The 22,472-nt window shown below is 38.3% G+C and overlaps 1 protein-coding gene across 1 annotated transcript in view; it reads left to right on the forward strand.

Moving 5' to 3' along the window:
- The window catches only part of SNAPC3 (small nuclear RNA activating complex polypeptide 3), a 45,413-nt gene that overhangs the window by 544 nt on the left and 22,397 nt on the right, over positions 1–22,472 (forward strand). Inside the window, exons 2-4 of the mRNA XM_007465649.1 lie at positions 1–191; positions 863–940; positions 10,126–10,210. Coding sequence (XP_007465711.1) covers positions 1–191; positions 863–940; positions 10,126–10,210 — 354 coding nt within the window. The remainder of the gene's footprint in view (positions 192–862; positions 941–10,125; positions 10,211–22,472) is intronic.

Raw genomic sequence — 22,472 nt, forward strand, 5'->3', positions numbered from 1 at the left:
CATGTGGCCTCGTTCGGGGAGTTGTGGCTTGGCCGGCTGCGCGGGGAAGGGGACTTGTCGCTGAAGGAGCCGCCGGCACCGGCGCTGCCCGGGGGCCGAGGGGTTGCAGACTCCGGCCGGGAGGATGAGGCCGTGGCCCGGGATCTGGGCTGCAGCCTGGAAGCGGCAGCCGAGCTGAGGGCGGTGTGCGGGTGAGTGCGGGGCCGAGGGGCTCTTGCGGCTTGGAGTCATCCCGGGTGCAGCCTTGCTCCTGCGCGCCCCTGGGCCTCATCATGGGGGCGGGTCTGTGGTTTACTCCCCGGGGTAGAAGGGCCGCCCTATCAAAGCTTTTCCGGAATAACGGGAGAAGTCCCGTGATGGGAATGCACAATTTCTGCTAGTGGGATTGAAGGGACGAGAGAGCCGCATGAAAGATTAATTTTTCTATTCACTAGTTTTTAAAGTGCTTATTAATGTAGGAAAGCAATCAGTAACAGCGACGTGTATCTGTCTTTGACAAGACACTTTGACGACGGAGGAACCTTAGTTTATGATGAGGCTGGAAGGAGATTTAACCACAGCAGTGTCAAAACCTTGATTATCTCTGGTCTCTTTTGGGGACCTCCTGGGTATACTGTTATTGAGATATTCTTCAAAGTGACTTACTTTAAATGAAAATATTAAAATAACGATCTCTTTCTCCATTTAACAGTATTGGCCGCCTTCAACCAGCCATATATCCCTTTCTTTATAGAATATTGGCACAGAATTCGCCTTTAATTCTGGTTATCTGATTGCTTAATTATTCAGTGATATGTTTAGGGCACAACTCCTGCTTGCCAAGGACAGGATGCGGTGATTACTTTGTTTGTTTTTGTTTTAGTCTTGATAAACTGAAGTGCCTTGAGGAAGGGGAGGATCCAGAAGTCATCCCAGAAAATACTGACCTAGTGACTTTGGGGTATGGAGGACTTTGCTTTTGTTACTTGCTACTTATTTAAATATTTTTTTCAACATTATATTATTCGAAAGTTGACAGTATGGTATTGTTATCCCACCTCCTAAATTCAACCATTGTTGACATGTGGCCGTATTGGCTTTAGCTGTATGTGTTTGAGATACCTCGTGTGTGTCTTTTTCTATGGCTGAACTATTCAGTAAGTTGCAGACATCATGATAATTTACCGCTAAGTACGTCAGCGTATAGCTTCTAAAAGTATGATCCTACTTAATCAGAGTGGTATTATTATACCTAGGAAAATTAACAGTAACAGCATTATCTCTAATATCCAGTCCATATTCAAATTTGTGTTTATTTTTAAGTGTTTACAAAGGTACAGTTAATCTGCTTAGATTTTGGGGTGGCAAGCTAAATACTCTGATAGTGTGGTAAAGGACTCGTTTTTTAAAATTTTCTGTCAGATCCATACTTTTGTAAAATAGGATAAAAATGAATTACTAGAAAAATGAAATTAAAAGACAAACATAATAAAACTCCAAGTTTTTTATCATTAAATTCAACAGTAATATTACTGTCATATAGGTGTGAACATTTCTAAATGCTTACTCTCATTGTCTGTACTGATTGGATAACAAAGAACTCATAGATCAACTCTGGTCTGCCAACCACATTTTGAGAAAGGTTGCTCTATGGTAATACTATTATAGAGAAACTGCATGTAATAGTGAAATTTGTAATTTCCAGTTTGTAGCCCGTTTACTTTGCACCATCTCAGCTATGTTGTCATACTTTATCCTACCTTTTCTATTGTCCCCCTCAAAAATTTAGGCAGGCGTTTCGACCCTACCTTGTTGTTAGGTTATTTTTGTAATTGCCAAATCTGTTTCTCTTATCCCTGTTGCTAACACTTACATTAGCAACACTTGGAGCACTATAAAAGGTTCCTGTCTTTCCTAGGTCCTGTGTTTTCTCCTGACTTATCCATCCTGCTATCACCTAAGCATGCTCATTTGATGAGAAGTCGTCAGTGGCTCAACCTCTCCTCTATGGGCAAATTTCAGATTTTTTTACTTAGACATTTGAAACCTTCCACATAGCCCAGATCTGCCTTTCTTGACTTGTTTTCAACCATTTTCTCTTTCAGTGCCTCAGGATGCACATGGCCCCTCTCCCAACTGAACCCTAACCTAACCAGTCTTTGAGTCCCTAACATTCATTTCCACATCTCTACAACCCATCTATCTCCCTTTGGAAATAGATACACTTGTAATGTCTAGAATTCTTCTAACGCTTCTAAAGTCCTTGAAGGTTCATTGAGAGTCCAAGCTCCTTCATCTGTGAATTGTGCTTAAGCCTGTCGGACTGCTTTACTCCATTTGGTACCCTTTAACTATTGTTGATTGATTATTTGGATTTTTTTTCTAAAATGCACATCTGATTGTCTCACTCTCTTACATAAAATCTTTCAATGGTTCTTAGGCATAATCCTGAGTTCTTAAATGGATCACAAGGTTCTCTATAGAATGGATCTTGCTGGTCTTTTCGGCCCTACATCCCTGCAGTGCTCCAGCCATGTTACACTGTTTTTCAGTTCCTAGAATGTGCTCTCTCATCCTAGGCCTTTGCCTAGAACACTCACACTTCCTTATCCCCTGGTCTGGCTGACTATTACTCATCTTTCAAGTTTTAGCTGAAGGACTAAGGACTCCATCTAGCTCCCCTTTTATGCTCATGTAGCCGCCGATACTTCTCTATTGAAATACTCTTCACACTTATACTGTACTTATTTAATTTTCTGTTTTCTAGCTAGACTTAAAAGTTCCATAAGCTGTGTCTGTCACACCCACTGCCATGTCCCTCATTCCTAGAATTTTGGCATATAATAATAGGGAGTCAGTAGATATTTGTAGAATGAGTGGAATAAATGAAACTTGCATAAACCTAAGGAAGCAATTTTTTAGAGATTGGCTAAAAGAAGAAAGTTGATATTTATAAAGCAGACTTTTTTTTCTATAGTTAATTACATGCTAATTGGCTTATAATGATGTTATTGAGCTATGTGAAATAGTAATTTTCAGACTGCTTTACACAGTGCTTCCCCTGGCTATTTTCTGTTACTAGATCAACTGGATCTCCTTGGTTGTCTTCTAGTCCCTTCCATAGGAAATGTGAGTAGAATTATATGTATAATCTAATGTAAAAGGAGTTAGTGCAGCATTCCTTAGCTGGGATTATTTTGATGTACTTTAAAACTATTATATTTAAAATAAGACTAATCTTAATCTTAACAGTACCACAAGTGAATTAGGCTTGTGCCAAAAGCCAAAAATCTGTATCTCTCTGCTTTCTCTTTCACTAAACCTTCCTTTCTTTTCCCTACCAATAACTTAAAAACGTAAAGTAAAAACAAAACCTAAGTACATGACCCCTTTATTGTGGCATAAAATACATTTCTAGCACTTCTTCTTTTCTCCAAAGGTTAAGTAGCATTGTTTTTAATACAATAGCTTGTAGATAGAATATTTAAGAATATAATCTAAGAAAAATTTCCAGAATGGGGAAGAAAACCTGAACAAATTAAAAGGGCTCACTGGTTACCTGGGAAAATTAACTCAGAATTATCAACTCTGAGATGTATCCTAGTAAAACAATTAGATTTCAGAGAGAAAATGGGTAACAAGGGGCATTAAAAAATATATAAATGCAAAGGTAACCACTGGAACAAAAATGCAAATACCAAACCTCCCTCTGCAATTTCTAAAAAATAGACAAGCAGAAAGACATGTCTCAGAATGAAAAAAACAGCTAATATAACAAAATACATACAATTAGAAAATGTAATAGAATTGAGGCCAAAGGCATCAGTTTTTCTACAGTCTCATAAAAGGGTTTAGATTAGGCTCACAAAACAAAAACCTTGCAGAGACAACAGACACATCTAAAATAAAGTAATTCAGAGAGGCTAAAAATAAATGGTGGGACAAAAGTATACCAGATCAATGGAAAGAAAAATTGAGCAGATGTGATGGTCCTGATAACAGACTAATAAAATTCAAGTCCCCAAACATTAAATATGACAAAGGACACGTTTTAGTGCTAAAGGCCACAAACCACAGTTAAGGTAGAATACTTATATATACCCCAAAGAATACAGCAACCAACTTTATAAAACAAAACTATAGGGGATACAAGGAAGCATAGCTAGAAACACACTAACAATAGGGCACTTCAATATACCAATCTCAGCACAAGGCAGATCAACTGGCCAAAAAAAGTGAGGAGGTAAGAACTCTAAACAACATAATCAGCAGGATATGTCTTATGGAGATACACGTATACATAAAATTTATAACCCTGTGTTAGAGACTGCGTGGCACATTCACAAAAGTTGGTTATATATTAGGTCACAGAGGAAACATCATAACATCCATTGAGTAGAAATAAAACAAACAGCAGTCTCTGATCACAACATAATAAAACTAGAATTCACTAACAAAAACAAAAATCAGGCCATTCTAACATGGAACTGTTCTAACAGGGCTACTGTTACAACATGGTAAAATATATATATATTTAGTTGTAAGTAGTTGTAAAGCTAGTATCTTATTTAATAGAGAAGCAGTACATATATTTCTGCTAAGATCTGGAATAAGCAAGCATGCCTAGTATCTCGGTGCTTTGCAGCATTGTATTATAGGATTAGCCATGCAGTTTGACAAGAGGAATCAATTAGAAGCATAAGGGTAGATAAAGAAGAAAAACTAGCTCTATTTGTGAATGATTTAATGGTATTACCTGGAAAAGAAATCAATGCTAAAACAGACAAAAACCAAAAAATAATTTAGTGTAAGAGCAGGATACAAAATTGATAAATAAAAAAAATGGCCTTCGTAGATACAAACAGTAAACAATTAGAGGACATAATGGTGGAGGAAAATCCCATTTACAACAGTCAAAAAGGATAAATACTTAAGAATAACAAGAAATGTGTAAAACTGAGGTAAGGGAAAATTTTAAACCCTCCTGAAAGACTGAGAAAAAATCTTGAAAACATTGAAAGATATCCTCTGTTCTTGAATAAGAATACTAAGCATTATAATGTTGTTAGTTCTTTCTAAGTTAATTTACAGATTAAGTGCAATCCCAATAAAAATACTAAAAGTATTGGTTATTTTATGGAGTTAGACAGTTGATAATAAAGTTCATATGGAATATATTCAAGAATAACTAGGAAAAAACTGGGTGACGAGGAGAAAATTGTGAGTGCCTGGTAATTTTACCATATATTAAAATACACTACAAAGTCTTTTTAATTAAAACAGTGGGTACTAGCTCATGAATAGACAGATAGACCAGTGGAATAGAAGAGAAAGTCCAGTTAGATTCAGATGCATATGGAAATTTAGTATGACGCTATACACAAGAATAAACTCCAGAGGGAGTGGGATCAAAATGTAGAAAACGAAATATACCTACCTTGGTGTAGTGAAAGGCTTTCTAACAAGATCCTTTTTGACCCACCTCCAAGAGAAATGGAAATAAAAACAAAAATAAACAAATGGGACCTAATGAAACTTCAAAGCTTTCGCACAGCAAAGGAAACCATAAACAAGACCAAAAGACAACCCTCAGAATGGGAGAAAATATTTGCAAACGAAGCAACTGACAAAGGATTAATCTCCAAAATTTACAAGCAGCTCATGCAGCTCAATAACAAAAACAAACAACCCAATCCAAAAATGGGCAGAAGACCTAAATAGACATTTCTCCAAAGAAGATATACAGACTGCCAACAAACACATGAAAGAATGCTCAACATCATTAATCATTAGAGAAATGCAAATCAAAACTACGATGAGATATCATCTCACACCAGTCAGAATGGCCATCATCAAAAAATCTAGAAACAATAAATGCTGGAGAGGGTGTGGAGAAAAGGGAACACTCTTGCACTGCTGGTGGGAATGTGAATTGGTTCAGCCACTATGGAGAACAGTATGGAGGTTCCTTAAAAAACTACAAATAGAACTACCATATGACCCAGCAATCCCACTACTAGGTATATACCCTGAGGAAACCGAAATTCTAAAAGAGTCATGTACCAAAATGTTCATTGCAGCTCTATTTACAGTAGCCTGGAGATGGAAACAACCTAAGTGCCCATCATCGGATGAATGGATAAAGAAGATGTGGCACATATATACAATGGAATATTACTCAGCCATAAAAAGAAACGAAATTGAGCTATTTGTAATGAGGTGGATAGATCTAGAGTCTGTCATACGGAGTGAAGTAAGTCAGAAAGAGAAGGACAAATACCGTATGCTAACACATATATATGGAATTTAAGAAAAAAAAATGTTATGAAGAACCTAGGGGTAAAACAGGAATAAAGACAGAGACCTACTGGAGAACAGACTTGAGGATATGGGGAGGGGGAAGGGTGAGGTGTGTTAGGGCGAGAGAGAGACATGGACATATATATACTAACAAACGTAAGGTAGATAGCCAGTGGGAAGCAGCCGCATGGCACAGGGAAACCGGCTCGGTTCTTTGTGGCTGTCTGGAGGGGTGGGATAGGGAGGGTGGGAGGGAGGGAGACAAAGAGGGAAGAGATATGGGAACATATATAGTATATGTATAACTGATTCACTTCGTTATAAAGGAGAAACTAAGACACCATTGTAAAGCAATTATACCCCAATAAAGAAAAAAAAAAGAAAATGAAACATACCTACCTTGGTGTAGTGAAAGGCTTTCTAACTATGATTTAAATCCAGAGGTAATAAAAGGAAAAGATTGATAAAATTGACTACATATAAAAATTTTAAATTTTGCTTAAAAAAAAACACCATAAAGTCAAAAGACAGCTGCCAGACTTGGAGAAAATATAACATATACACAAAGAGCCGGTAACCCAAATATGTAATACCTTAAAAGTTGAGGGACAAAGACCAAAAACCCAAAGGGAAAATGGGGAAAAGATATGAAACAGTAACTCACACACAAAAAAGATATAAAAATGACTCACAAACATGAAAATATGTTCATGCAGATTCATTATTAGAGAAATGCAAGTTAAAGTGACAGATACCTTTTTTCTCCTATCAGTCTGACACAAATTTTAAAATATACATTCTTTTGATGAGGCTGAGGGAAGCAGGCATTTTCAGACATTCCTGATGGAAACATAAATTGATAGCAGCCCTCTTCTAGGGAAATTTGGTAATGCCCAACACAAAATTACATAGGCACTTAGCAGTCTCACTTCTAGCAATCTCTACTGAAGATATACCTCCAACAATATGAAAATTTATTATGCATAAGGTTATTTGTTGCAGCATTGTTTGTAATAGCAAATATTTGAAATATCCTAAATATACATACATAGGAGAGTGTTGAAGAAATTATAGGACATCCACACAGTGCAGTATTGTGTAGCTGTGCTAAAGGATAAGGAAGGATGAACCAGTAGATTTCTAGGAAATACTGTTACATGACAAAAGCAAAGCCCAGAAGCATATGTTACCCTTCTTGTAAAAAAGAAGTTTCATTGGGTATCAGTTTATTGGCTCTCATCTAAAAGTGTACCCTTTTTGCCTGCTCTGTAAAAATGAGTCTCAGCTCTTTAAATATTTTTCCTTTCCCAACTGGCACAGTATTAAGCTTTGTCAGTAAAGGGCACAGGAGAGACTTTGCATGAGGAAGGAGTTCTGCTTCTTGGTGCCATGTGCTGGCTCAGCAGGGTCCTGCAGCACATACAGCTTCCCCAGCATCCAGCTCCCGCAGTACCCGGCAGTCAGTAACACAGAGCTTTCCCTGCTGCTCCACTCCCCTTGAAACCTCCCTGGAAAAGCTTTTCCTGTCACCCTTGAGGGCAGATTTCCAGCAGGTTCCACTGATGCACCCTAGCAACTTCTCTGCCATTCAGCGAGTCACAGCCTTTCCCTCTCCAATAAGGTCTGGCTCTCAGTCCTGGGGGAAGAAAAGGGAGCCTTCCTTGGGTCTTCTTTCTTAGCGCAAGGGGTAGGGTTCCTTGTATGCTATTCCTTTATTCTCTAGCGTTCTCTACTTCTTACTTGCCAGTCTCTCATTACTCCAGTCCTCTGTTAAAAGTTAATAATTCTTTAGATTAAACTTTCTCTGTTCAAATTACTGTTTAGTTTTTTTCTCCTAATTGAACTCAGACTGACACAAAAAGGAATATAAGAAAATACATAGGTATCTGTGTATTTGAACAAAAGAAATGGAGAGGGTAAACCAGAACTGTAGAGATTGGTGGCCTGCGGTGGGTGGGTAGGACAGGGGTGGAAAGAAAGGAGGAGATAGGTACAGGTTAGTGGTTGGGACAAAGAGGGAATGATACTTCTCTGAATATGTATACCTTTTATAACTCTTTTAGAATCATAGTAGTGTTTCACATCTTTTACACAACCCAAAAGTAATCAGACAATTAAAACCAGCCAAGATGTAGGGGGAGACCCAAAATAGAATGTGAAAACTAACAAATGAGTCTAATTGTGTTACAAATGAATAGCATCACAACACTGAAGAGAATTAATAAGAAAGATCTAATCTGATTCTGTATAAAAGTGTACTTGGATTCAATGTTGTAAGGCTGAAGACAAAAGGAACTATTAATTTTTAGTGTTTTTCACAGGGGTGTAAGTTAGCAATTCTGAAACTATGTTTTTTAAAGAACCGAACGTGTAAGTGAATAGATTATAGATAAAGGGAGCTGGGTTTCTTACTTGTGGAGAAAAGTTATAAACAAGGAAAGGCTGAAGGCTAAAATGAATCCTGATTTTAGTTTGGGATTAGAAGTATTAGTATAAACTCAATGGCTTTAAAAATATATAACAGAGTATTGGGTTAAATAAACTACATTATTGAAGTTAAAAATATATATAAACAGAAAAATACAGAAACACAGATAATTGTACATGTGTGGTTTAGTATATATGTATGTTTCGTACCTCTCTCTGCTGAGAGTCCTGGAAGCAGTGACTGCAATAACAATGAGAACACCTCATGCTCAGGTACAGGTGTCTAAACCTCTCTCCAGTGAAGGAACTAGGGCTCCTAGGAGAAGTGGTTGATTCCAGGGCTGAGACACGAAAATACAGGGTGAGCCTTGAGCATCTTCTGTGGTGCCAGAAAGTAAGGAAATACTTAACAAGAAAAAAAAAAAAAGATGGCTTGTTGAAAGAACAGCCAAATTGAAGGAGCTTCTAGTAGCCAAAACTAGAATAATCTGAGCAACAGAATAACAATAGTATTAGATTTTAACCTGTAGAATAAAGTTAATATTTATGAGTTCATACTAATAATATAAATAACCAAATAAATAAATAAATAGGAAGAAAGAGGCAGGTCTTCCTCATAATACCAATGAATAAATGTTAAAGGAGGAAAATAGAGAATCACTGTTAGGTATAAACCACAGTAATAAGTGTTGTAGGCAAAATCTACTGGTGAGTGCTAAAATTCCTGGATGAAAGTTTGAGGAGAAACAAGATTTGCATAGTCTCAAAGTATCTCCCCGCAACACTTATCAGGGACAAAGGAAAAGAAAATATCTTTCTAGTGTAGGAACCTGGCAGACAGGAGCTTAACCAAGGTAAATATCTACAGGAATAAGACATACTAATATTAACATTATGAACGTCAGGATGATACAGTGAGAAGGAAAACATCATTCTTGTGGTGTTCTTGTCAAAAGTTTATAAGCTTACTCCATTTATGAGGCAATAGCAATTAAACCCAAATTGAAGGACTTTCTATAAAAACACTGATTAGGGCTCTTTGAAAGTGTCAAGGTCATGAAAGACAGAGACTGAGGAACTGTAGAAGACTGGAGAGGAAAGGAGAAATCAGAAATGCAATGTGGTGTCTGAATAGGATCCTGGGACAAAAAAGGCACTAAAGTTAAAAATTTGTGAAATTCAAAAAAGTTCTTTAGTTAATAATACTGTATTAATGTTAATTTCCTGGTCTTGATAATTATTCTATGAACATGTAAGATGTTAACAGGGAAAGCCAGGTAAGAGATATAAGGGAATTCTTTGTACTATTTTTGAAGCCTTTCTTTAAGTCTAAAATTAGTTCAGAATAAAAAGGTAAATATTAAAGATATTTTTGAAGCCCCAGTAAAGAATGTTGAAGTTTGATTTTTCTTGTAACAGGGTTAGAAAGAGACTTCTGGAACACCGGGAAGAAACCATAACGATAGACCGGGTCTGCAGACAAGAAACATTTGCTTATGAGATGGTAAATGTCTTATCTTTTCCACCTTTTCCCATGAAACAAACTCTCATTGATGTTAGTGATGACTGTATGGTGGCTTTATATTGGATGTGCTTAGTTGGAAACAAATTAGAGAAACTTCACTGGGACTGGGAACTAGTAGGAGAAAAAGACCGATAAAATTCAAGTGATGGGGAATTCCCTGGCAGTCCAATGGTTAGGACTCCACTTCCACTGCCGAGGGCGCAGAATCGATCCCTGGTCGGGGAACTAAGATCCTGCAAGCCATGCAGTGCAGCCAAAAAAAAAAAAGAAAGAAGAAAATTCAAGTGATGGCACATTTTCCTGTCAGATCTCGGCCTTTATTTTTGCTTTTACTTTGGTCTTGCCCTCTGTATTAGGCTAATTTCATGCCTTTCACCACCCTCTTTCTGATATTTTTGTTCTGCTCCTGGTTTTGGTTTAACTGTATTCTTTTCTAATCCATTATTTCTTAGCTAAAACCCTCAGAATAATTTAAGATGGGGAATAATGAGGAATTAAGTGTTAGTAGACATGATAGGTTCATTCAGTACATGAACCTATCATGTTCAAGAATAAGTTCTTGACAACTTATTACGAGCCAAATGCTGTTTTAGGCACTTAATAGTGCAGAAGGGCACCTGTTTTCTCTCTCACTCATTTTTATAATTGTGGTAAATTTTACATAACATAAAATTTAACATTTTAACCATTTTAAATGTTCATTTAAGTGGCATTAAGTACATTCACAATTCTGTATAAGCATCACCACTATTTTCTGAACTTTTTCATCATCCCAAATAGAAATTCTATACCCATTAACACGAACTCCCCATTCTCCCTTCCCCCAGCCCCTGGTAACCTCTGTTCTACTTTCCATTTCTGTGGATTTGCCTATTATAAATATTTCTTATAAGTAGAATCATGCAGTATTTGTTCTTTTGTATCTGGCCTATTTTACTTACTATAATGTTTTAATGGTTCCTCCATGCTGTAGCATGCATGAGAACTTCATTCCTTTTTATGGCTGAGTAATATTCCATTGTATGGATATACCACATTTTGTTTATTCATTCATCTGTTGTTGGACATTTGGGTAATTGCTGCCTTTTGGCTATTGTAAATAATGCTATAATAAACATTAGTGTTCAAGTATCTGTTTGAGTCCATTTTCAGCTCTTTTCAGTATATACCAAGGAGTGGAATTGCTTGGTCATATGGTAGCTCTAGGTTTAACATTTTGAGGAACTACCAAACTGTTTTCCACAGGGGTTGAATTATTTTATATTCCCACCAGCAATGCAGGAGTGTTTAAGTTTCTCCACATTCTTGTCAACATTTGTTATTTTCTAGGCTTTGATAATAGCCATCTTAATGGGTGTGAAGTGGTATTCATTATGGTTTTGATTTGCATTTCCCTAATGATTATTGATGTTGGACATCTTTTCATGTGCTTTTTGGCCATTCGTATATTTTCTTTGGAGAAAGGTCTATTAAAGTCCTTTGAGTCCTTTGCCAGTATTTAAATTGGCTTGTTTGTCTCTGTTTTTGATTTGTGAGTTCTTTGTATGTTTTGGATACTAGATGCTTACCATATGTATAACTTTAAAATATTTTCTTCCATTCTGTGGATTGTCTTTTTACTCTCTTGATAGTGTCCTTTGATGTACAAAAGTTTTAAAATTTGATAAAATACAATTTATCTGTTTTTTTTCTTTCGTTATTTGTGCTTTTGGTGTCATACTTAAGAAACAATCACCAAATCCAACGTCATGAAGATTTTATTTTACCCTGTTTTCTATAAGAGTTTTATAGTTTTAGCTCTTAAGTTGCTGATCCATTTTTAGTTAATTTTTATGTATGGTATAAGGTAAAGGTTCAACTTCATTCTTCTGCATGTGGATATTCAGTTTTCCCAGCACAAAAGACTGTCCTTTCCCTATTGAGTGGTTTTGGTACCTTTGTTAAAAGTCAGTTGACCAAATAAGGTTTATTTCTGAGTTCTCTATTCTATTTCATTGGTCTGTATGTCTGTCCATATCCTGGTACCACATTGTTTTGATTACTCTGGCTTTGTGGTCATTTTTGAAATTTGGAAATGTTAGTCTTTCAGTTTTGTTCTTTTTCAAAATTGTTTTCATTATTCATGGTCCCTTGAAATTCCATACGAATTTTAGGATGAGTTTTTCTATTTCTGTAATAAGAACAAAAAAAACATTGAGGTTTTGATAGGGGTTGCATCAAATCTTTATCTTGTTTTGGGTAGCATTGTTACCTTAACGATATTGTCTTCCAGTCCATGAACAAAAGATGTTTTCCAGTTTGTTTAGGTTGTCTTTAATTTTGTTCAGCAACATTTTGTAGTTTTTTTGTATGTACAAGTCTTTCATCTCCTTTGTTACATTGTTTATTAAGTATTTTATTTCTTTCCTTGCTATTTTTTTTTTTTTGCGGTATGCGGGCCTCTCACTGTTGTGGCCTCTCCCGTTGCGGGGCACAGGCTCCGGACATGCAGGCTCAGTGGCCATGGCTCACAGGCCTAGCCGCTCCGCGGCATGTGGGATCTTCCCAGACCGGGCCACAAACCCGTGTCCCCTGCATCAGCAGGTGGACGCTCAACCACTGCGCCACCAGGGAAGCCCTTCCTTGCTATTTTAAATGGAATTGTTTTCTTAATATTCTTTTCAAATTGTTCATTGCTATTGTATAGAAATACAACTGATTTTTCTTTTTTTTTTTTGTGGTACACGGGCCTCTCACTGTTGTGGCCTCTCCCGTTGAGCAGAGCATAGGCTCCGGATGCACAGGCTCAGCAGCCATGGCTCATGGGCCTAGCCGCTCTGCGGCATGTGGGATCTTCCCAGACCGAGGCACGAACCTGTGTCCCCTGCATCGGCAGGCGGACTCTCAACCACTGCGCCACCAGGGAAGCCCAATACAAGTGATTTTTGTGTTGGTTTTATATCCTGCAACTTTGCTAAATTTATTAGCTCTAACAGGATTTTTGTGTGTGTGTGAGTTCTTCAGGATTTTTTACATCGAAGATCATGCATGTCATTGGCAGAGATAACTTTATTCTTTTCCAGTTTGGTTGCTCACTTGACCTGTTTTCCTTCCTTCCTCCCTCCCTCCCTCCCTTCCTCCCTCCCTCCCTCCCTTCCTTCCTCCCTTCTTCCCTTCCTTCCTTCCTTCCTTCCTTTTCCCCCTAATTTCTCTGGCTAGAATTTCTCTAGTACTTTGTTGAATAGAAGTGGCAGAAGTGCACATCCTTATCAATCTTTAACTATTGAGTATTAGTTTAGCTGTGGGTTTTCCATGTATGACTTTTATCATATTGAGTAAGTTCCCTTGGATTCCTATTTTATTTAATGTTTTTATCAAGAAAGGGTATTGGATTTTGTCAAATGTTTTTTCTGCATCAGTTGAGATGGTGTGTTTTTTTCCATCATTCTATTAGTGTGGTATATTACATTGATTTGCATTTGTTGAACTACCCTTGCATCCTGAGGATGAATCTCCCTTGGTTGTGATATGTGATCCCTTTTATATGCTGTTGAACTTGTTTTGCTAGTATTTTGTTGAGAATTTTTATATTTATAAGTGATGTTGCCTGTAGTTTTCTCTTAGTGTCTTTGTCTGACTTTGGTATCAGTATGCTGATCTCATAGAATGAATTAGGAAGTGTTCCCTCCTCCTCAGATTTTTTGGAGGACTTCAGAAAGGATTGGTAAATTCACCAGTGAAGCCATCTGGTCCTGGGCTTTTCTTTGTTAGGAGGTTTTTAATTTCTGACTTAATTTTCTTGTTACAGGTCTATTCATATTTTCTCTTTCTTCTTGAGTTAGTTTTGATTATTTCCTTCCTTCTGCTAGCTTTGGGTTTAGTTTTCTTTTTCTGGTTCCTTAGGTTATTGGTTTGAGATTGTTCTTTTCTAATGTAGATGTTTAGAGCTTTAAGTTTTCCTCTTTTTATTGCTTTTGCTGCATCCCATAAGTTTCTTATGTTGTGTTTTTGTTTTCATTTGTTTCAAAGTATTTTGTAATTTCCCTTGTGATTTCTTTTTTGACCCATTGGTTGTTTAAAAGCATGCTGTTTAATTTCTACATGGAATTTTCCAGTTTTCCTCCTGTTAGTATTTCTAGTTTCATTCCATTGTCATCAAAAATGATACTTAAAAAAAATTATTTTATTTATTTATTTTTGGCTGCATTGGGTCTTCGTTGCTGCGTGCGGGCTTTCTCTAGTTGCGGCGAGCAGGGGCTACTCTTTGTTGCGGCGTGCAGGCTTTTCATTGTGGTGGCTTCTCTTGTTGCAGAGCACAGTCTCTAGGCCCTTGGGCTTCAGTAGTTGTGGCACATGGGCTCAGTAGTTGTGGTTCGCAGGCGCTAGAGCTCAGGCTCAGTAGTTGTGGCGCATGGGCTTAGTTGCTCCATGGCATGTGGGATCTTCCTGGACCAGGGCTCGAACCCGTGTCCCCTGCATTGGCAGGCGGATTCTTATCCACTGTGCCACCAGGGAGGTCCCAGATATGATACTTTTAATTTTAATTTTTTATATTTATTAAGACTTGGTGGTCTATCCTGGAGAATGGTCCCTGTGCCCTTGAAAAGAATGTATATTCTGCTATTGTTGGAAGAGTGTTCTATATATGTCTGTTAGTTCTAACTGGATTCTAGTGTTGTTCAAGCCTTCTGTCTCCTTATTAATTTTCCATATGAATGTTCTACTTATTCTTGAGAGTGAGGTATTGAAATCTCCAAGTATTATTGTAGAAACCGTCTGTTTTCCCTTCAGTTCTGGCAGTTGTCCTTTATATCTTGTGAAGTTCTACTGTTAGCTGCATATGTTTATAAGTATTGTATCTTGATGGATTGTATCTTTTATCAATATATAATGCCCTTCTTTGTCTCTTGTAACCTTTCTTTGACTTAAAGTCTATTCTGCCTGAGAGTAACATAGCCCCCTCAGCTTTCTTTCTGTTACTATTTGTATGGAATATCTTTTTCCATCTTTTACTTTCAGTCTCTTTGTGTCTTCATATCTAAAGTGAGTCTGTTGTAGAGAATGCATAGATGGATCTAGTTTTATCCAACCTGCCAATCTTCTGCCTTTTTTTTTTTTACATCTTTATTGGAATATAATTGGTTTACAATGGTGTGTTAGTTTCTGCTTTATAACAAAGTGAATCAGTTATACATATACATATGTTCCCAGATCTCTTCCCTCTTGCATCTCCCTCCCTCCCACTCTCCCTATCCCACCCCTCTAGGTGGTGACAAAGCACCGAGCTGATCTCCCTGTGCTATGCGGCTGCTTCCCACTAGCTGTCTATTTTACGTTTGTTAGTGTATATATGTCCATGCCACTCTCTCGCTTTGTCACAGCTTACACTTCCCCCTCCCCATGTCCTGAAGTCCATTCTCTAGTAGGTCTGTGTCGTTATTCCTGTCTTATCCCTAGGTTCTTCATGACATTTCTTTTATCTCTTAAATTCCATATATATGTGTTAGCATATGGTACTTGTCTTTCTCTTTCTGACTTACTTCACTCTGTATGACAGACTCTAGGTCCATCCACCTCACTAATAAAACCTCAAGTTCGTTTCTTTTTTATTTTCTTTTTTATGACTGAGTAATATTCCATTGTGTATATGTGCCACATCATCTTTATCCATTCATCAGTCAGTGGACACTTAGGTTGTTTCCATCTCCGGGCTATTGTAAATAGAGCTGCAATGAACATTTTGGTACATGTCTCTTTTTGAATTATGGTTTTCTCAGGGTATATGCCCAGTAGTGGGATTGCTGGGTCATATGGTAGTTCTATTTGTAGTTTTTTAAGGAACCTCCATACTGTTCTCCATAGTGGCTGTACCAATTCACATTCCCACCAGCAGTGCAAGAGTGTTCCCTTTTCTCCACACCCTCTCCAGCATTTATTGTTTCTAGATTTTTTGATGATGGCCATTCTGACTGGTGTGAGATGATATCTCATCGTAGTTTTGATTTGCATTTCTCTAATGATTAATGATGTTGAGCATTCTTTCATGTGTTTGTTGGCATTCTGAATATCTTCTTTGGAGAAATGTCTGTTTAGGTCTTCTGCCCATTTTTGGATTGGGTTGTTTGTTTTTTTGTTTTTGAGCTGTATGAGCTTCTTATAAATTTTAGAGATTAACCCTTTGTCAGTTGCTTCATTTGCAAATATTTTCTCCCATTCTGAGGATTGTCTTTTGGTCTTGTTTATGGTTTCCTTTGCAAAAGCTTTGAAGTTTCATTAGGTCCCATTTGTTTATTTTTGTTTTTATTTCCCTTTCTCTAGGAGGTGGGTCAAAAAGGATCTTGATGTGATTTATGTCATAGAATGTTCTGCCTATGTTTTCCTCTTAAGAGTTTGATAGGTTCTGGACTTCATTTAGGTCTTTAATCCATTTTGAGTTTATTTTTGTGTATGGTGTTAGGGAGTGATCTAATCTAATCTCATACTTTTACATGTACCTGTCCAGTTTTCCCAGCACCACTTATTGAAGAGGCTGTCCTTTCTCCACTGTATATTCCTGCCACCTTTATCAAAGATAAGGTGACCATATGTGCATGGGTTTATCTCTGGGCTTTCTATCCTATTCCATTGATCTATCTTTCTGTTTTTGTGCCAGTACCATACTGTCTTGATTACTGTAGCTTTGTAGTATAGTCTGAAGTCAGGCAGCCTGATTCCTCCAGCTCTGTTTTTAGTTCTCAAGATTGCTTTGGCTATTTGGGGTCTTTTGTGTTTCCATACAAATTGTGAAATTTTTTGTTCTAGTTCTGTGAAAAATACCAGTGGTATTTTGATAGGGATTGCATTGAATCTGTAGATTGCTTTGGGTAGTAGAGTCATTTTCACAATGTTGGTTCTTCTAATCCAAGAACATGGTATATCTCTCCATCTGTTTGTATCCTCTTTAATTTCTTTCATCAGTGTCTTGTAATTTTCTGCATACAGGTCTTTTGTCTCCTTAGGAAGGTTTATACCTAGATATTTTACTCTTTGTTGCAATGGTAAATGGGAGTGTTTCCTTACTTTCAGATTTTTCATCATTAGTGTATAGTAATGCCAGAGACTTCTGGGCATTAATGTTGTATCCTGCTACTTTACCAAATTCATTGATTAGCTCTAGTAATTTTCTGATAACATCTTTAGGATTCTCTATGTATAGTATCATGTCATTTGCAAACAGTGACAGCTTTACTTCTTTTCCGATTTGGATTCCTTTTATTTCCTTTTCTTCTCTGATTGCTGTGGCTAAAACTTGCAAAACTATGTTGAATAAGTGTGGTGAGAGTGGGCAACCTTGTCTTGTTCCTGATCTTAGTGGAAATGCTTTCAGTTTTTCACCATTGAGGACGATGTTGGCTGTGGGTTTGTCATATATGGCCTTTATTATGTTGAGGAAAGTTCCCTCTCTGCCGACTTTTTGGAGGGTTTTTATCATAAATGGGTGTTGAATTTTGTCGAAAGCTTTCTCTGCATCTGTTGATATGTCCATATGATTTTTCTCCTTCAGTTTGTTAATATGGTTTATCACGTTGATTGATTTGTGTATGTTGAAGAATCCTTGCATTCATGGAATAAACACCACTTGATCATGGTGTATGATCCTTTTAATGTGCTGTTGGATTCTGTTTGCTAGTAGTTTGTTGAGGGTTTTTGTATGTATGTTCATCTGTAATATTAGTCTGTAGTTTTCTTTCTTTGTGACATCCTTGTCTGGTTTTGGTATCAGGGTGATGGTGGCCTCATAGAATGAGTTTGGGAGTGTTCCTCCCTCTGCTATATTTTGGAAGAGTTTGAGAAGGATAGGTGTTAGCTCTTCTCTAAATGTTGATAGAATTCACCTGTGAAGCCTCTGGTCCTGGGTTTTTGTTTGTTGGAAGATTTTTATTTATTTATTTTTTTGCAGTACGCTGGGCTCTCACTGTTCTGGCCTCTCCCGTTGCAGAGCACAGGCTCTGGACGCGCAGGCTCAGTGGCCATGGTTCACGGGCCCAGCCGCTCCGCGTCATGTGGGATCTTCCCAGACCGGGGCACGAACCTGTGTCCCCTGCATCAGCAGGCGGACTCTTAACCACTGCGCCACCAGGGAAGCCCTGTTGGAAGATTTTTAATCACAGTTTCAATTTCAGTGCTTGTGATTGGTCTGTTCATATCTTCTATTTCTTCCTGACTTTGTCTTGGCAGGTTGTGCATTTCTAAGAATTTGTCCATTTCTTCCAGGTTGTCCATTTTATTGGCATAGAATTCCTTGTAGTAATCTCTCATGATCCTTTGTATTTCTGCCGTGTCAGCTGTAACTTCTCCTTTTTCATTTCTAATTCTGTTGATTTGAGTCTTCTCCCTTTTTTTCTTGATGAGTCTGGCTAATGGTTTATCAATTTTGTTTATCTTCTCAAAGAACCAGCTTTTAGTTTTATTGATCTTTGGTATCGTTTCCTTCATTTCTTTTTCATTTATTTCTGATCTGATCTTTATGATTTCTTTTCTTCTGCTAACTTTGGGATTTTTTTGTTCTTCTTTCTCTGGTTGCTTTAGGTGCAGGGTTAGGTTGTTTATTCAAGATGTTTCTTGTTTCTTAAGGTAGGATTGCATTGCTATGAACTTCCCTCTTAGAACTGCTTTTGCTGCATCCCATAGGTTTTGGGTAGTCGTGTCTCCATTGTCATTTGTTTCTAGTGATTTTTTTAATTTCCTGTTTGATTTCTTCAGTGATCACTTCGTTATTAAGTAGTGTATTGTTTAGCCTCCATGTGTTGGTATTTTTTACAGATCTTTTCCTGTAATTGATATCTAGTCTCATGGCGTTGTGGTCGGAAAAGATACTTGATACAATTTCAATTTTCTTAAATTTACCGAGGCTTGATTTGTGACCCAAGATATGATCTATCCTGGAGAATGTTCCATGAGCACTTGAGAAAAATGTGTATTCTGTTGTTTTTGGATGGAATGTCCTATAAATATCAATTATTAAGTCCATCTTGTTTAATGTATCATTTAAAGCTTGTGTTTCCTTATTTATTTTCATTTTGGATGATCTATCCATTCGTGAAAGTGGGGTGTTGAAGTCCCCTACTATGAATGTGTTACTGTTGATTTCCCCTTTTTGGCTGTTAGTATTTGCCTTATGTATTGAGGTGCTCCTGTGTTGGGTGCATAAATATTTACAATTGTTGTATCTTCTTCTTGGATCGATCCCGTGATCATTATGTAGTGTCCTTCTTTGTCTCTTGTAATAGTCTTTATTTTTAAAGTCTATTTTGTCTGATATGAGAATTGCTACTCCAGCTTTCTTTTGGTTTCCATTTGCATGGAATATCTTTTTCCATCCCCTTACTTTCAGTCTGTATGTGTCTCTAGGTCTGAAGTGGGTCTCTTGTAGACAGCATATATATGGGTCTTGTTTTTGTATCCATTCAGCCAATCTGTGTCTTTTGGTGGGAGCATTTAGTCCATTTACATTTAAGGTAATTATCGATATGTATGTTCCTATTCCCATTTTCTAAATTGTTTTGGGTTCGTTATTATAGGACTTTTCCTTCTCTTGTGTTTTTGTCTAGAGAAGTTCCTTTAGCATTTGTTGTAAAGCTGGTTTGGTGGTGCTGAACTCTCTCAGCTTTTGCTTGTCTGTAAAGGTTTTAATTTCTCCATCAAATCTGAATGAGATCCTTGCTGGGTAGAGTAATCTTGGTTGCAGGTTTTTCTCCTTCATCACTTTCAGTATGTCCTGCCACTCCCTTCTGGCTTGTAGAGTTTCTGCTGAGAGATCAGCTGTTAACCTTATGGGGATTCCCTTGTGTGTTATTTGTTGTTTTTCCCTTGCTGCTTTTAATATGCTTTCTTTGTATTTAGTTTTTGACAGTTTGATTAATATGTGTCTTGGCGTATTTCTCCTTGAATTTATCCTGTATGGGACTCTCTGTGCTTCCTGGACTTGATTAACGATTTCCTTTCCCATATTAGGGAAGTTTTCAACTATAATCTCTTCAAATATTTTCTCAGTCCCTTTCTTTTTCTCTTCTTCTTCTGGAACCCCTATAATTCGAATGTTGGTGCGTTTAATGTTGTCCCAGAGGTCTCTGAGACTGTCCTCAGTTCTTTTCATTCTTTTTTCTTTATTCTGCTCTGCAGTAGTTATTTCCACTATTTTATCTTCCAGGTCACTTATCCGTTCTTCTGCCTCATTTATTCTGCTATTGATCCCATCTAGAGTATTTTTCATTTCATTTATTGTGTTGTTCATCATTGTCTGTTTCATCTTTATTTCTTCTAGGTCCTTGTTAACTGCTTCTTGCATTTTGTCCATTCTATTTCCAAGATTTTGGATCATCTTTACTATCATTATTCTGAACTCTTTTTCAGGTAGACTGCCTATTTCCTCTTCATTTGTTAGGTCTGGTGGGTTTTTATCCTGCTCCTTCATCTGCTGTGTGTTTTTCTGTCTTCTCATTTTGCTTATCTTACTGTGATTGGGTTCACCTTTTTGCAGGCTGCAAGTTCGTAGCTCCCGTTGTTTTTGATGTCTGTCTCCAGTGGCTAAGGTTGGTTCAGTGGGTTAAAGTTATTAAAATAAAAAATAATTATTAAGAAAAAAAATTTTTTTAATAGGAAAAAGACAAAAAACACAAAAGGATAGATAGAACCCTAGGACAAATTGTGGAAGCAAAGCTATACAGACAAAATCTCACACAGAAGCATACACATACACACTCACAAAAAGAGGAAAAGGGGAAAAAATCATAAATCTTGCTCTCAGAGTCCACCTCCTCAATTTGGGGTGATTCGTTGTCTATTCATGTAATCCGCAGATGCAGGTTACATCAAGTTGATTGTGGAGCTTTAATCTGCTGCCTCTGAGGCTGCTGGGAGGAATTTCCCTTTGTCTTCTTTCTTCGCACAGCTCCCGGAGTTCAACTTTGGATTTGGCCCCACCTCTGCGTGTAGGTCACCGGAGGGCGTCTGTTCTTCGCTCAGACAGGACGGGGTTAAAGGAGCCGTTGATTCGGGGGCTCCGGCTTACTCAGGCCGGGGGGAAGGAGGGGTACGGATGTGGGCCGAGCCTGCGGCTGTAGAGGCCAGAAGGACGTTGCACCAGCCTGAGGCACGCCGTGCGTTCTCCTGGGGAAGTTGACCCTGGATCCTGGGACCCTGGCAGCAGTGGGCTGCACAGGCTCCGCGAAAGTGCGGTGTGGATAGTGACCTGTGTTCACACACAGGCTTTTTGGTGGTGGCAGCAGCAGCCTTAGCATCTCATGCCCGTCTCTGGGGTCTGCACTTTTAGCTGCGGCTCGCGCCCATCTCTGGAACTCCTTTAAGCAGTGCTCTAAATCCCCCTCTCTTCGCGCACCAGGAAACAAAGAGGGAAGAAAAAGTCTCTTGCCTCTTTGGCAGGTCCAGACTTTTCCCTGGACTCCCTGCTGGCTAGCCTTGGTGCAGTAACCCCCTGCAAGCTGTGTTCACGCCACCAACTCCAGTCATCTCCCTGAGCTCTGACCAAAGCCCGAGCCTCAGCTCCCTGCCGTGGCCGCCCTGGCGGGTGAGCAGACAGGCCTCTCGGGCTGGTGAGTGCCGGTCGGCACCCATCCTCTGTGCGGGAATCTCTCCTCTTTGCCCTGCATACCCCCTGTTGCTGCGCTCTCCTCCGCGGCTCCAAAGCTTTCCCCCTCCACCACCCGCAGTCTCCGCCGCGAAGGGGCTTCCTAGTGTGTGGAAACCTTTCCTCCGACACATCTCCCTCCCACTGGTGCAGGTCCCGTCCCTATCCTTTTGTCTCTGTTCTTTTTTCTTTTGCCCTACCCAGGTACGTGGGGACTTTTTTGCCTTTTGGGAGGTCTGAGGTCTTCTGCCTGCATTCAGTAGGTGTTCTGTAGGAGCTGTTCCATGTGTAGATGTATTTCTGGTGTATCTGTGGGGAGGAAGGTGATCTCCACGTCTTACTTTTCAGCCATCTTCCCTGATCTCTTCTGCCTTTTTACTAGGAGAGTTTAGTCCATTTACATTTAGAGTAATTACTGATGAGGATTTACCTCTGCTATTTAGCTATTTGTATATCATATATGTTTTTTGTTCTCCAGTTCTTCCATTAATTCCATTCAGTTTGTGTTTAACTGAATTTTTGTGGTGTGTCCTTTTGATTCCGTTCTGTTTCCTTCTGTATGTGTTCTTATTTTCTTAGTGGTTACCTTGCAGAGTAAAATTAACATCTTAAACATAGAACAACCTACTTTTAGTA

This window comes from Lipotes vexillifer, unplaced genomic scaffold, assembly GCF_000442215.2.
Source record: "Lipotes vexillifer unplaced genomic scaffold, Lipotes_vexillifer_v1.1 scaffold31, whole genome shotgun sequence".
NCBI lineage: Eukaryota > Metazoa > Chordata > Mammalia > Artiodactyla > Lipotidae > Lipotes > Lipotes vexillifer.